Consider the following 15,973-nt stretch of genomic DNA (forward strand, 5'->3'; position numbering starts at 1 on the left):
AGTCCACACATTTCTGTAGCATAGAAACTATTGTGAGGGAAGTGACATATTATATTGTAGTTAGGAGTCAGAAATAAAATAGGGTATAACAGCTGGGGTTAGAGGAGGAGGGGGGTTGCGGGTTGGGGTCAATTCTTTCACAGCTATCAAAAGGCACTTACAGTATGTTGAGTTACAATGAAAATAAAATGGGGGGGGGGGGGTCCATTCTTTTACAGCTACCAAAAGGCACTTACCGTACGTTGCGTTGCAAAGAAAATAAAATCACATACGGACTTGGTTTTCAAGTGTTGTCTCACAAACACACATCACAACACCTATGTTTACCTTTGGCGTTTAACACATTTTATGTCTACAATGATATTTTATGACTAATGCAGTTTCAGCCCCGCCTTATGTTTACACAGAAAAACAGGATGTTGCTGAGAAAAAAATATTTCACTTTCAACATCGGTTGCTGGCTAAACTTTGGTCAAATAACAAAACTATTAAATTTTAGAAATTGAATTTTGATCCATACAGTTAAATAACAAATTGTAATAGCAAATTAAACTTTTGTCTATTCAATAAAATATCAAGTTTTAGTAAACTGTGGTCCATTCACTGTCCAGTCAAACACTTAAATCCGTGCAATGACAAAATGAAAAATACAAACTTGAATATAGTCTGACACAAGACAGCAAAATGGCATACTAGTTAGTTGACAGAAATTAAAGTGCGGTCATTGACCTTTAAAGCCTAATTACATACTAATTAATTGACTGAAATTACAGTACGGTCATTGATCTAATTACGAGAGGCATAGCGACCCTTCCGGGTGACAAATTTTCGATTTGCACCCCCCCCCCCTTCAACCGTCCGATATGCACCCTACACCTCAAGCTTCCGATTTGCACCCCCCCCCTCAATCTTTTAATTTATTTTTCCAACCCGGGGACATGTCCCCCCCCCTCGCTACGACTCTGTTACATACTAATTAGTTGACTGAAATTATAGTGAGGTCATTGACCTAACAGAGTTTTGAGTTTTTGCTGTATGACGTAATCCATCTCCCACCTGGTGACGACAATGACGCTGTCGTCCGTCACGGCACTGAGCAGCTCAGTGGGCAGCTGGTGGACATGACGTCTGTGTACCAACACCACAACCCGGGCTGGGTTGGCAGGTGTCTGGGAGTACACCGCACACCTGATGGTAAACCACATCCACTCGTCCGCCCTCAGAAAGTTCTCGCTGAACACCAGCACCACCCTCCAGCTGGCGTTGATGGCGTCGACTATCCCGCTGGCTACGTCACTCGAAGGTAAAAGGTCACGGTCACGGACAAACGTTCGCAGACCGAGCTTGTCTTCTATGTAAGGCAACAGCTGATGGCACGCAAAGGCGTAGTCGTTGTCGGCGTACCCAATATACACACCGTTTTTGTAGTCTTTGCAATCATGCAACCGGAAATTCCCAAAATATTGTAACACATACGACATAATGTAAGTCAGTTTATGATTGATAATAAACACAAGCAAGTACCCAATACATAAAGTACTGAAACAGACAATGCTTAGATAAAAGAAATACTGCCCCGAACACTCTCGCCATAGTTTATCAACGTCCTTGTATTCCAGCGTAGTCCTGAGTTTACCACTGTTATCAATGCACGTGTAATTTCTATTGTTGTCAAGAATAACATGAGTTGATGTAAGCCACAAGAGGAAATCTAAATTTTCACAGGCACACGACAGCGTGTTGCCGTCGAGATATAAATAGAAGCCTGCTGATGTGTGTGATCTTGTTTCCAATTCTGAACGAGTTGGCGCGTCTATTGTTGTCAGGGCGTTCCCTCTCATGTCTAGCACGTAAAGTTTTGGCGTGATTTGAATATCAAAAGGAATATTCCGAAACCGATTATACGCGAGGTTTAACCCTTTCAAGTTTAAATTATCCACAAATGTTTGCGGTGCTAAAATGTCCAACTGGTTTGAAGACAAGGCAAGCCACTCTAACGCAGGCAAATACTGAAACAATCGCCTGCTGTTCTGTGATAAAAATGATGGCACCAAATTGCATGCTGCCAGAGCTAGTTTCTCAACGGTGTTAAACGAATCAAAGAAATTAACCAACAAGGAATTCATATTGTTGCCAGACGCAATGATTGTTTTAATACCAGTCAGTCCTTTAATTATATAATTGAATTCTCTAAATCCGTTGATTGAGAAATCAACATAAGTTATGTTAGCTCCGTTCTCGATGTAATAGTTAACTTGAAATGAAGCACTTGGAGTAAATTTCTGAGCATGCAAGGCTTTCAGGAAAGGGTTGGCGTAGACTCTAACAAAACCACAAGTTGGGCACAATGTGGAGGAGTCACTAGTAACACCTTGTTTAGTTTCTTCCATTTCATGTTTTCCGTCAGTACTTTGCCTTACGTTATCTTGCGTCAAAGAACTCACTGGCGATTCCCGACTTAGATCGTCGTCTGTTTCGTTCACGTGATCTTCCCAAAAATTTCTAAAGTACTGGTCTCTCGAAAAAAAAGATTCTAAAATTAGAACCTCTAAATTTCTCAGCAGTAGGAGCTGAAAGCCTGCAGATCTAATACCCAAAATAGGATTATCTGAGAGATCTAAACGTTTTAAACATTGCTGCCAGGGTTTACTAAATAACGAGTTCAAACCTATCAATATGATGTAATTTGATTGGAGAGAAAAATGAGACAGACATATTTGTCGCACATAAAATGTCATATCTTGTGTGAGGAAGCTTTCATTTCTCATTACGCTTACATCAGGTTTATTAATATCTAGTGGCAGCCCGTCAAAGCGAATTTGAGACATTTTTGTTGAATTTAGATATGAAAATAGAGCAAACGATTTTCTCAATCCAATCGGCGTATCTTTCAAAATAAAAACATCTAAATCATAGAAATGTTGCAAAGCTTTTGGATCTAAATACTCTAAATTGTCAAGTTCAATTAAAGTCAACTCCTTTACATGTTTCACATTTTGAAAACTGTGATCAGAAATATTTGTTAATGAACCTGACACAATTAGAGTGGTAAGGTTAGTAATCTTTTTGCATTCAGGGCTGAACTCTAGAGTGTCGTTGTTAAAATCAATAGACAGATATGTTAAACTACGCGGCAATACATAATCTATGATATCATTTGATCTTTGATGTATCAGATGAAGTTCTACTAAACTAGACAAAGACGAAAATGGATAAGTCGCAGATAGGTTGAGATTATTCTTTTCCAAATTTAAGACCGTTAATTCATACAACCCGGCAAAAGAATCGTTAAACAACATTTCTATTTCGTTATTTGACAGCGTCAGATTTTTCAGCCTCTTCAGGTTAGAAAATATTCGGCCTGGGATGGTGTCTAGTTGATTGTTGTTGAGTAAAAGTGTCGTGGTGTTTTCATGAAACCAGGAACGTTTGATCTCTGTGAGGTGTCTGTAGCTACAGTTCACTAGAACTTCGGCTTCAGTCAGAGATGTGGTACATGGCGAATCAATTTCAGCGCTAGGAGTGTGCGATCTCTCTTGAGTATATTCAATAGGTGTCCCTGTGTTTCTCATAGTTTGATCTTCATTATCCAGCTGATTGTTAAAAGAATAAGCCGCAGAAATAAAATGTAACTTCACTATCCAGAGTAGAATGAAAACAGTACACATTGTATATAAACGAACCTCCATTATATATGTCAAATGGATTTCTATCACATGGCCGAGCGGTGTGCTTATTTTAGATTTGTGAGGCGCATTGTGTAGAGGACAGAATGTCACTGTCGCGCTGGTTTACTTTAAGACTTGATTTAGTAGCTCGCCTTACGTGTTGTAAATACTTTGGTCCGTTTTTTTACCTTAACTTGAAAACATAAACCGGGAGTGATCTCCCCCAAAACTTTCTCGAATATACTAATATAAAATTACGAGGGATGGCAACTCAGGACATAGACAATATTTGTTATCCATTTTTAATTACTTAAACTTTTTATAATAGAATAGAATCTCGTAAAAAAATGCATTGCACACCAAGTGAAAAGTTTCCCTTTCAAACCTGACGGTCTATGGGGCAAGTGAAATAGTGTTCACTTGTTTCTGTGACCTGGGCATATGAAGAGATAGTGTGGTCAGCACTATGCCCAGCCGCCTTTACTTTCCCTAACAGGAGTTAGGTACCCATCAGATTTGGGTGGACTCAGGGACGGTCTACTGACTTGAACTCGGATTCGAACTCGAGACTAACGGGTTAGCAGCGCTCTCTACGCTAGACCACTCCGTCCGACACCATGTGAACGCCTAATAAAATGTTTATAAAAGTGCGGGATATTATTAGTACTTTATAAATTTACATGCATTTTTGAGAAATCGGAAATAGAGTAAATTAGTACTTCTGGTCAACGGAAATTACTCAAAATTTGACGGAAGGTAGAAAATTAGATCTTTTACTTATGTGTGAAATTTCATGCATCTATATAAAATAGTACGCAACTTATAGGCTTTTGAAAAATTCAAGAAGAAAAAGTACCACTTCCGGTTATCTACGATTTTGATAAAATACTTATATATGAAATTTCATCAACCTAGCTGTAACGGTACTCAAGTTATCGTGTTTACACACACACAGACAGACACACAGACACACAGACATACGCAAAGAATAGCAAAGTCCAGTTTTTACGACTCGATAACGCATAAAACGCCAAAACGTTTATATATTTGTATTTATAATTTTTGCCTGATTAAAATAAGTCCTCTATACCCCGGATGTGATGAAGGACTGAGGTGTAATACGGTGAAAACTGTCAAAATTTCATATTATTTTTGTGCACGATTACAATACTTTCCCTATACTTCGTATATACGAGAAAGTAAAAAACAACAAAAGTAACAATGATGGAGGGATTGAAGGAGAAATAAATATACAAAGGGATAGGGTGGGAGAGAGAGAAAGAGAGAAAGATGAAACTTGAAAAAAATGAGAAAAACCGAATAAACAACTACTACCTAGACCTAGCTCAATACATTTATTTTAAGTCACTTAAGCTTCTTCTTCTTCCTCTTTGTTCTTAATTGAGAACATGGTGGAGGATTTAGATAACAAGTCCAACTTCGTGAACAAACCGGACTGTGGTCTCCAGTTCAGCTGGTGCCCCGTATAATTTTTCCCTGAGTGGGGTGAGCAGGGGTCAGTGTCTGACTCGCGCCTGGCTATATAAAGAACATTCCTGGAGGACGTGCTCCGTATTTTCCGGGGCCTTGCCACAAGGGCACATTTCACCACACCCAACCTTTAGTTTTTTATGCATGTGTTGATTAGTCTGTTATGGCCTGTTATAAGTCGAAAGATTATGTATTGTTGTTTTCGTGTCAAATTATATCCATCATCTTTATTGCGTTTTTTTTTATTATTCTTTTTATTTCTTTTGGGTGTAGCGAGATTTCCGATTGTTGTTTCTTTCCCCCAATTTTTGCCAGCTGGTCTGCGATCTCGTTACCCTGGATCTGGCAGTGGCCCGGGATCCACTGCAGCACAATTCTGCTACAGGTATTTATTAGCCTTTCTAGTGCCTTTCTATAGGACTCATGATTTTTTAGGGATTGCAGGACTATTTGGTGATTCAGGGTGTTCTGACAGGAGGTTTGCTACATGCTCTAAAGCTTCTATTTCTGCCCTAAAATTTTGTGTGGCATCTTCAGCTGAGCCATCTGTGAATCCAAGTATTGCTGGGGTACTGATCCTTTAGAAGAGGTGAACTACTTCCCCCTCCCCCTGCACCATTTTACTGAACCACTTTCTCCCCCCCCCCCCCTGCACTATTTTACTGAACTACTTCCCCTAAACCATTTTTATGAACTACTTCCCCCTCCCACTGCACCATTTTTCTGAACTACTTCCCCCTCCCCTGCACCATTTTACTGAATACTTCCCTCCCTCTGCACCATTTTACTGAACTACTTCCCCCTCCCCTGCACCATTTTACTGAACTACTTCCCCCTCCCCTGCACCATTTTACTGAACTACTTCCCCCTGCACCATTTTACTGAACTACTTCCCCCTGCACCATTTTACTGAACTACTTCCCCCTGCACCATTTTACTGAACTACTTCCCCCTGCACCATTTTACTGAACTACTTCCCCCTGCACCATTTTACTGAACTACTTCCCCCTCCCCTGCACCATTTTACTGAACTACTTCCCCCTCCCCTGCACCATTTTACTGAACTACTTCCCCCTGCACCATTTTACTGAACTACTTCCCCCTGCACCATTTTACTGAACTACTTCCCCCTGCACCATTTTACTGAACTACTTCCCTCCCTCTGCACCATTGTACTGAACTACTTCCCCCTCCCCCTGCACCATTTTACTAAACCACTTTCTCCCCCCCCCCTCTGCACCATTTTACTGAACTACTCCCCCTGCACCATTTTACTGAACTACTTCCCCCTCCCTGCACCATTTTACTGAACTACTTCCCCCTCCCTGCACCATTTTACTGAACTACTTTCCCATGCACCATTTTACCGAACTACTTTCCTCTCTCCCTGCACCATTTTACTGAACTACTTCCCCCTGCACCATTTTACCGAACTACTTTCCACTCCCCTGCACCATTTTACTAAACCACTTCCCCCCCCCTCCCCCTGCACCATTTTACTGAACTACTTCCCCCCGCTACGTTTTACCAAACCCACCAGCCTATTTTAAATACTTATTCTAAGCTAATCTTGACATCTATACTTATCCAACACCTTATCGCCTTTGCTATCCTGTACTGTACAATGTTACAAAAACTTGTTATTATGAACACAGTTAGGTGACATTACTATATTATATTGCCGACTAGCACACCACATATTTATTTTATTCAAACATTCAAATAATTGTTTTTAATTGTTTTATAACTAAATATTTTAGTGTGGTGGGTTCAATATTTAATATTAATATTTTATTTAATGGATGGACTAATTTTGCGTGACTAGGTTCTTCCATTACTTTCGCCAAACAAAACAGATAATAATTTGGCTTTTGGTAAACATTGACTCTCTGTTCTCAGACCATCTTGTCCCCAGTAAACATTGTGTGCCGTCCTAAAGACGAAGGGATTGTCTTCAAATATCAAATTACATCGTCAGATCCTTAAAGTTGAATGGTTTAGTACATCTCCACTATCAATGTAGATCAGACTTAAGTTGTCATAGGTTTAACACATTATTACATATCCATTATATGTTCCCTGCCTTCCATTTATTTCTACATTCACCTGCTATATGTTCCCTGCCTTCGTCATATGTTTACTGCCTTCCCTTCATTTCTATAATCAGCTGTCATATGTTCCCTGACTGCCCTTTTAACCGTCTACACAAAACTTAAATAAAATCCTTATGGAATAAATTCCTTTTAAACTTTTCGATAACATTTAATCATTTATAAAGTTGTTGAAATAATTTATTTAAGATATCTACACTTTCTAGAAATTTACTTTTATGAATAAAATTATATAATCTTTCATTAGACAGGCGAAGTTTTGTATGGAAATTAGCAATATTCATGCCTGCATCATCAACACTAATATCAACATCCATGCCAGTATCAACATCCCTGCCATCAAATTATTGGTAGACCACTTGGTAGTGCAAAAAAATTGACCATCAAGGGAAAATACCCAGCAATTATTTTTGTTCTCTTCAAAGTATACAAAATAAGGATGCAAAGGCTATTGTAAGAGAAAATAAATAATTATGACTCTTAATTATTGTAAGAAATTATAATGTATAGCTGCTACAGGCGTATAATTTTTTTTCTTGGTTCCCTTGAATCCACCTAGTTAGTTTTCTCTGGTCGTCTATTGATAACAGTCAGGGTATACAACTAATGGTTACCTTATTACAAATATTTACTCAGTTATTTCCCCTGAATTCCATTTTTTTAAAAACTTATAGTAGTTATACAAGCTTTCAATTAGTTCAAAATGTCCGTGGGTTTGTGAGAAATCTTGACAAATCTACTTATAATGTAGCGAACTTGTTCAAATTTCCAGATACATTCTTGTCTGACACACAACCTTAAACGAACACACAACCATTCATTAGAAAAGAAAAAAAATACAACTAGTCTGGTGTTAAAAAAGCAAACAACAAAAAGTTACCAATTGTACTCGAATTTAGAGAAAATCACGCATTCCAAAATAAACGTAGTACTTTGTTGTTTATTTAATTTTGTATAAAAATAATTTGTTTTAAATTATCGGTGTAAGATGTTTCATTAAAATTCAAATTATTTGACATCAGACCTTTACAAAGAAATCGATACTTAAGTCCACATTCATTTATAAAGAGATCGATTATTAACTTCACACGTATGTTAAAGACTTAATAAAACAGAAAAACTTTAGAACACGCATTTTATACGAACACTGCAAAGAGATTTAATTGGTTTTGTAACTTCTTAAGCTATGACGTCTTTCGCTGTTTCTGAAAAGATGACGTTGATTATCATCCTTTTGTCACTCATGGTAACAAGTTTTCCTTTAATGTTGATGAAGAAGCAAACTCGTAATGTAAACACTAATGAAACATTTTAAGAAGTTAATTTGTTGTTGTTAACAATAAATGAAAAGTTTTTGTAGCGATATATTGGTGTGTTAACTTTTAAACATTCTTGCTTATTTAAAATTTAATGTTGCAAATGACAGCACAGCTAGAGTTATTTTTAACTGCCTAAATATGTTTTGTAAAAAGGTGTCATTTAAAATGGTTTCGAATTTGTAATGTGGTTTTAGGTGAGAATATTGATGAATGTCGTTAGCTGGCCCTTCTTAGAAAAACTATTTGTTTAATGCAGTGATATTGTATTTCCAATCTAGGTGAATGTACAGCAGTCTCCCGTCCCACCTATTTGGCCGTTACTGAGACGTGTTGGAAGGATTCATGATAATAAAACTGTGTCTCTCACACATCACACGTTGGTTCTAAATGTCAGCCACGACATTGACAAACAGACTGATGACATTCACGACTTAAAGCAGACAGATGCGTCTGACATACGAAATGACATTAAAGCGAAGCGAAATGACATAGAGTTACAAAACGGACCCAGTAAAGTTGTCAGAAATGACGAAACAAAAATTGAAGTAAAAAGTCAACTCAGAAAAAGATCTGAAAAGATATGCACACTATCACAGGAAAGAGCCCTGATACTAATTAAACGGTAACGGTTATTCATTAAATTATACTTTGTTCATGATTTTGTATTCTCCCGTGGAAATCTTTCTACCATTATTGTTTAGGACTGAAAATATGTTAAAGTTAATAATAACTGTATATGTAAAATATCTAATCTTATTTTTTTTGTTAATGATTAATTGTAATTAAAAAAAATAAAACATTTCAATTTGATTTTATATCAATAATATTTAAATATTATTTAAATTATTTAAACTCGTTACTGAAATTTTTAAAAGTATTTGTGCCAGTTTTATTTTGAAAAAAGTTGATTTTCTATTCCTTATCAGCATTGAGCACGAGTATTTTGAACTAGCAGGTCAGGCTGAGAGGGTAACTGGTGATGATTCACAGGAGGTTGAGTATTACCTTTACAAGTATACATCTGGTGGATTTATCAAGTAGGTTTTTCTCTTACCTTGTATCTGTACTGTAGCGTAGTATAATAGCTCTACAAACTTCACACCGCTAGTAAACATTGTCAATAAACATCGTTCTAGGTTGTTACCGTTTACATGCGGTTCTGTGAATATTGCAATAACATCATACTAAATTTTACCTGATATAATTAGCTATAAATGTCAAACAAATGAAGACGTGTTTTTAATTTAAAATTTAAAAACTCAAATTAAGTAAATTATGTAGAAATTGTATTGAACCACGAACATAAAATATTTAATTTTTAAGTAATAATTTACCAAATCTACATAGCATCTACGGATGATACATTTCATTACATTCTGTAAATGAATATATTTAGTAAAAGATTTCATGGTAATGGAAAATCCTTATCTTTTTACCTCACAGAGTGATTTACAGAATTGACAAATGCTATCATCGTGTTAATAAAGTCAGCTATGATAAAAGTAAGTGCTTTGGGGTTAAATTTTTTTCTTGTTTTTCTTTGAACACATTTGTCAATTATCAATCCAGACACAAATTAAAAAAATTACTTGAAATTATCTTTATACTCATGGGGTAAAATACAACACACATTCTTTGCATTTGTTTACATGATATATTTAAACAGACAGGCAAAAAGACAGACAGAAGGACAGACACTTAGAACGAAATAACATCTTATAAAAGTAACTTAAACGTACTACAAAAATGAATTAAACTAGAAGGAACTTGAGACTAAAAGTAAAAGTGTGCTTTTTTTTTAACTTCCTATTCTGAAATAGAAAAGAGACTTCATTGGCTTATTATTATTTTCCAATGTTATTTTTTTAAAAACATACATTCTAAAAATATATCAACTAATTAGAACTTTCATACGTATTTGTTTAAGAATGTTTATTTACGTGTACACATAATAAAGTTGACATTGGAGTTCCTTGCAAGAACCGTGCCTTTGGTATAGGGGGCAGCGCTTATCAGGGACCGATCTTCTTTGGCAGGAAACCATTTTGTCTGGAGACCACATTCTCAAATGATGGAGAAAGGTGCATTTTAAGAAACAAATATGTAATAGGTAAACTTTTTTTTAAATGTGTTAACTAATAGTACCCAAAGCACGAAAATGTCATTTGTATATTACCGTAACTAAAGCACATTTATACCATTCTAATTTAACAGTTAAAAAGATGCTATTTATTAAACTTAAATATTTGGGTAGTAAAAATATTTAGTTTTTTTCTTAAATTTTATTTGTTTGCTCATAAACTGGAAAACAAATTTAAATACATTCCAAACAGTAGCGTTAATCCAAGATAACAAAATATATAATTTTTTATCAGTTGTTGTTTTTATTTTAATCTTCAATCAAGCTGTGGACGTACAGGGACTTGAAGGCTCAAACGTGTCACCAAGAAAGTGGACCCAGTAGAGTTTAACTGCACCAAACAATTTCTAAGCCTGGCCAATCAGGCCGTTTCCCCCGCATTGGACGCGTTTTTTTACGCCACCCAAACTCAGCACATGCTAGAAGGTAAGCCCACGACAAAATATCTTTTTCGTTATCTAAGCTCAACACGTTAAGGGGATAGACTCCAGAAAAAAAACAAGTTCTTAATTAATAAGTTTTATTTATTTTGGGTACTTAAAGGAAAATATTTGCAAGCATCAGAGACTCTTTTGAAAATTTGGTTGCCATGACAACGGCGGCCATCTTGAAAAAACAACTTTTTGTTGGTTCTAAAATTTCATAAACAAACATAAACAAACATCTATAATAATAGTTTCGCTGTCTGTCTGACAAGAACGCTCTGTCTGACAAGAACGCTCTGTCTATAATAATAGTTTCGCTGTCTGTCTGACAAGAACGCTCTGTCTGACAAGAACGCTCTGTCTGACAAAACGCTCTGTCTGACAAGAACGCTCTATCTGACAAGAACGCTCTAGAGAAAACACAAGGAAATTAAAAACATGCATAGTATTTCGAAAAACGAAGTATGACGTCGACACATTTAGCACAGAGTAGAAAATAATCTCAAACCGGAGAGTAAACATTGAATAAAAAGGAAATTTTGTCTTATCTAAGTGGTTTGCGTGAAGAGTTTCTTTCATACAATTCTTCGGGTAGGGGCGAAGCCCCACCCCCGCGTAAGAACGTCTGAGCCCCCCCCCCCTCCCTAACTCAAAAGAAATTTCTTCATCGATACTCTATAATAAAATTACCGCCTAATTAATGTGTCTAATCTAAAAAGTGGTTTTCTTGCAATTTCTTTAATGCAATTCTTCGGGTAGTGGCTAAGCGCGACACCAGTGTTTCTTTCAGACTTTTTCCTCCCCGGAGAGGGGTGGGGGTACTTGAAATTTTCGGGGGCGGGGGTAGAATTTTCTGGGAGGGGGCGGACACTGGAAAAAGTATATAATTATATTTCGTTGAATGGGACGGTAGACATGTTTTGGGGTGGGGGGGGTGGGGGGGGGGGGTGGGGGGGGTGGGGGGGGTGGGGGTGGGGGGGGTGGGGGGCGGTGTGTGTGCGGGGGGTGGTGGTGTGTGTGGGGGGGGGGTGGGGGGTGGTGTGTGGGGGTGGGGGGTGGGGGTGGGGGGTGGTGTGTCGGGGGTGGTGTGTGGGGGGGTGGGTTGGTTTTAGTTTAGAGAAAAGAGACAGCACTATCAGCCTAGCGCCCGTTGTACCCTTCCTCAACGGGCCATTTTTCTCGTATTAATTAGTCATATAATCATTGATCCTTCTTTTACTAACTCTAATAGAGTCAGCTGGCTAGTTTTTGTAACAGAAAACATTCTAGAAATATCTACTTTTTTGAATTTTCAAAAACAATGCAAAATTTAACGGTATTAAATCATAATTTTTTTTAGAAAATTTGAAAAAAAAAATTTCTAGCGTTTAAATTATAGATAAATAAATAAATAAAATAGGCCTATTATTTCAGAAGATTTTTTTACCGGAGCCAACCCCCCCCCCTTATGCCCACGACAAAATATTGATGTATAGAACATTCATCAGAGTAAGATCGTGATAACAAAAATCACTGTGCATTTTACTCTTTGATTTCAGAAAACCCACCCCCACCCCCCAAAAAAAACAATTGGCTCAGAAATTTTAAACTATATATATATATATATATATATATATATATATATATATATATATATATATATATATATATATATATATATATATATATATATATATATATATATATATATATATATATAACGGTTTATCAGTGTTTTTTCTTAACATAGAGTGGTTCAACTACACCAAGCTACAGAAACCACCCATCATTGTGAAAGTACACTACGGCATCAACGGTCGTAACGGTTATCAGAGCAATATAACGGTGCTGTTTGGCGATGGTGACGATGTGTTTACATCATACGCCACATCACCGCAGGTTGTCGCACATGAAATAGGACACATGGTACTCGCTAAGGACACCAAAGTGTAAGGTTTGTTTAGAGTAGTGAAAAGTTACAATAAACTACTTAAAATCATAAACAATTGGACACATGGTACTCGCTAAGGACACCAAAGTGTAAGGTTTGTTTAGAGTAGTGAAAAGTTACAATAAACTACATGGGATTATAAACAATAGGACACATGATACTCGCTAAGGACACCAAAGTGTAAGGTTTGTTTAGAGTAGTGAAAAGTTACAATAAACTACATGGGATCATAAACAATAGGACACATGATACTCGCTAAGGACACCAAAGTGTAAGGTTTGTTTAGAGTAGTGAAAAGTTACAATAAACTACATGGGATCATAAACAATAGGACACATGATACTCGCTAAGGACACCAAAGTGTAAGGTTTGTTTAGAGAAAAGTTACAATAAACTACATGGGATCATAAACAATAGGACACATGGTACTCGCTAAGGACACCAAAGTGTAAGGTTTGTTTAGAGTAGTGAAAAGTTACAATAAACTACATGGGATCATAAACAATAGGACACATGGTACTCGCTAAGGACACCAAAGTGTAAGGTTTGTTTAGAGTAGTGAAAAGTTACAATAAACTACATGGGATCATAAACAATAGGACACATGGTACTCGCTAAGGACACCAAAGTGTAAGGTTTATTTAGAGTAGTGAAAAGTTACAATAAACTACATGGGATCATAAACAATAGGACACATGGTACTCGCTAAGGACACCAAAGTGTAAGGTTTATTTAGAGTAGTGAAAAGTTACAATAAACTACATGGGATCATAAACAATAGGACACATGGTACTCGCTAAGGACACCAAAGTGTAAGGTTTGTTTAGAGTAGTGAAAAGTTACAATAAACTACATAGGATAATAAACAATTGGAGAAATCCATTCAATTTGTCCGCTACTACATACAACATGCATACAGTAACTCAGTAAGTTTAATACCGCGTTTACACTTGCGACATGTATACTGTACTCGTCTAGACAAAAAAAAAACTCACATCAAGTTAGTGTACAAGTTTCGAGTGAAAAAAAAAGTTTCATACAACAATAACTTGTTGAGAAAGGTTTTTTTCTAGACATGTCTAGCATGCATGTCACTAGTGTGAACGTAGCTTTGGTCGTAGTTGATGAAAAGCAGTATTTTTCAAAAGTTATGAATTTTCGTTTTTGTTTTGGTGATCATGAGTGTATTGACCTAAGCTTTGGCTGAAACTAATCATAAAACTTTTAATGGTATGCTGTCTATGTAGGCCTCATGATTACGTCGTTTATTTGAAAGATTTTGCTAAAGTTTTACATAACATAGATTAGAATAATTATTGAAGGCTAACTTACCTGTGAAATTATTTTAAGAGTTTGTACGTTGCATGTCAGTTGGGCAAGAGTTAATTTTATCTTACGTAAAGGTTGATCCAAAATATTCGTGCTATGAATATTTTCTCCTTTTCTGATGATTCAGAATTATCTGCCTATTATTACTGGAAAACGTATTCAACACAAATGTGTTAGTCTTGAATAATCTAAAATTACAATTTAAAATAAATAATCGTTTTCAACTAGTTGTTGACTCTAATTAGGGGGTCCAGTGTGGCTAAAGAAGGATTCGCTGAAGCTTTTGGTGACATGTTAGGTCAGACATTGTTTTTTTACATCTTTGGAATGGTGGAGTGGATCCGTGGAGCCTGGCTAACGAAGGACGGTTCTGGCATTATGTCGCTAGAGATCCCCCCTATGCATTTCGTTGAGGATCAGAACAGTAATAAAACTGGGCACTACAACGGTGGAGTTTTTGCACGAGTATTTTACCGCATGTCCAAATTTTGGGGGATAAGGTAGGTTCGTGGGTTTTTATATGGTCGTTTTTTTTTTGTTTTTTTTGTCTCATGGCTGATTTGATTAATATTTGAGACTGCTAAGTAGATATTTGAATAACTTTGTCACGATTTTGTAGTTCAGTTGGTTGATTTTTGGGTTCACTCGAGTGATTTGGATGGTTGAACATTAACGTTGGAGGGGAAGACTAAATTGGAGTCGGATTTAGAGATGGCTAACCCCAAGGGCTGGGAACTTTGAAGTAGAAAATGTGGGATGTTTGGTACTTTAATGTATTGGAGCTGTGTTGTAGGATAACTGATAGTGGTTTGGGGTACGGGACTAAGGTATAAATGTGTGATTTGCTTACAGGTTGAGTTGTGTGTGGTAGAATGTCTTTGTGCTTGTTTTTTTAGTGCACAAGATGATGCTATAGACACAGATGAGCTGATGTGAAATATTTTCTTTTATTGTTATATTTTTCCAGAGCTACGATGGAGTCACTTATGTACGCTAAAGACTTGATGGGAAACAACGTAATGAACAAATACGAACACTTTGCTTGTAAAATTATTGAAGGCGCGTATAGTGCAGGTTTGGAGTGAGTTTCTTGTTTTTTTTATTGTATTCTAATTGTCAATCAAAACTTTAGCAATCAATATTTTCTGGTTGGTACGACTAGACCTACAACATTTTTAATTTGGTTGTAATCCGTGGATACATGTTAACCGATAAGAAACATAAATACATCTCAGCTATATTAGTACGGGTAAAAATTTTATATTTTATATTATGTGAATATTGTTAATATTTAAATTTGCGATTTTAAACAGTCTATTTTTCCTACTTTTTTCTAGTGGGTATGAAATTGAACGTTATTTTAAAACTGTTGGCGTGAACATAACAGTAATGTGTCCTGTGGACAGGCAAGTTTTATTTTATACAACTTTTTAAATCGTACAATTTTTCGTCTATACTCCCTGAGGAACAAATAAACTTGGAACTCACAAATCATCTTTATTTCAACTCCATTCATACAAAGATGGAACGGAGTGGCCTTGCGGTAGAGAGCTAGACTGC

The 15,973-nt window shown here is 36.6% G+C and overlaps 3 protein-coding genes across 3 annotated transcripts in view; 2 read left to right on the plus strand and 1 right to left on the minus strand.

Moving 5' to 3' along the window:
* Positions 1-987: 987 nt before the first annotated feature.
* On the minus strand, positions 988-2,390 carry LOC131956574 (toll-like receptor 4). The gene has a single exon (XM_059321094.1). The coding sequence runs from the start codon at positions 2,388-2,390 to the stop codon at positions 1,002-1,004; it is 1,389 nt and encodes a 462-aa protein (XP_059177077.1). The 3' UTR covers positions 988-1,001.
* Positions 2,391-8,441: 6,051 nt separating this feature from the next.
* LOC131956583 (uncharacterized) lies at positions 8,442-15,448 on the plus strand. The gene is made up of 9 exons (XM_059321107.1): positions 8,442-8,516; positions 8,868-9,211; positions 9,516-9,626; positions 10,033-10,091; positions 10,547-10,699; positions 10,995-11,155; positions 12,884-13,082; positions 14,659-14,913; positions 15,381-15,448. Exons 1-6 carry the CDS (start codon positions 8,457-8,459, stop codon positions 11,051-11,053), a joined length of 786 nt encoding a protein of 261 aa, XP_059177090.1. The 5' UTR covers positions 8,442-8,456; the 3' UTR covers positions 11,054-11,155; positions 12,884-13,082; positions 14,659-14,913; positions 15,381-15,448.
* LOC131956575 (uncharacterized) overlaps positions 14,741-15,973 on the plus strand; it is a 29,072-nt gene continuing 27,839 nt past the window's right edge. Inside the window, exons 1-2 of the mRNA XM_059321095.1 lie at positions 14,741-14,913; positions 15,381-15,487. Coding sequence (XP_059177078.1) covers positions 14,741-14,913; positions 15,381-15,487 — 280 coding nt within the window. The remainder of the gene's footprint in view (positions 14,914-15,380; positions 15,488-15,973) is intronic.

Source organism: Physella acuta, unplaced genomic scaffold (assembly GCF_028476545.2).
Source record: "Physella acuta isolate Inbredline_101_S28 unplaced genomic scaffold, ASM2847654v3 ptg001162l, whole genome shotgun sequence".
NCBI lineage: Eukaryota > Metazoa > Mollusca > Gastropoda > Physidae > Physella > Physella acuta.

What these genes read in the sequence shown, in the direction of transcription:
- LOC131956574 (XM_059321094.1), bottom strand. Translation starts at nt 2,390, where the DNA reads ATGGAAGAAACTAAACAAGGTGTTACTAGTGACTCCTCCACATTGTGC.
- LOC131956583 (XM_059321107.1), top strand. Translation starts at nt 8,457, where the DNA reads ATGACGTCTTTCGCTGTTTCTGAAAAGATGACGTTGATTATCATCCTT. An exon ending in TCATCCTTTTGTCACTCATG is followed by an intron (nt 8,517 to 8,867) that starts GTAACAAGTTTT and finishes TTTCCAATCTAG; the next exon opens with GTGAATGTACAGCAGTCTCC. An exon ending in AAGAAACAAATATGTAATAG is followed by an intron (nt 10,700 to 10,994) that starts GTAAACTTTTTT and finishes TCTTCAATCAAG; the next exon opens with CTGTGGACGTACAGGGACTT.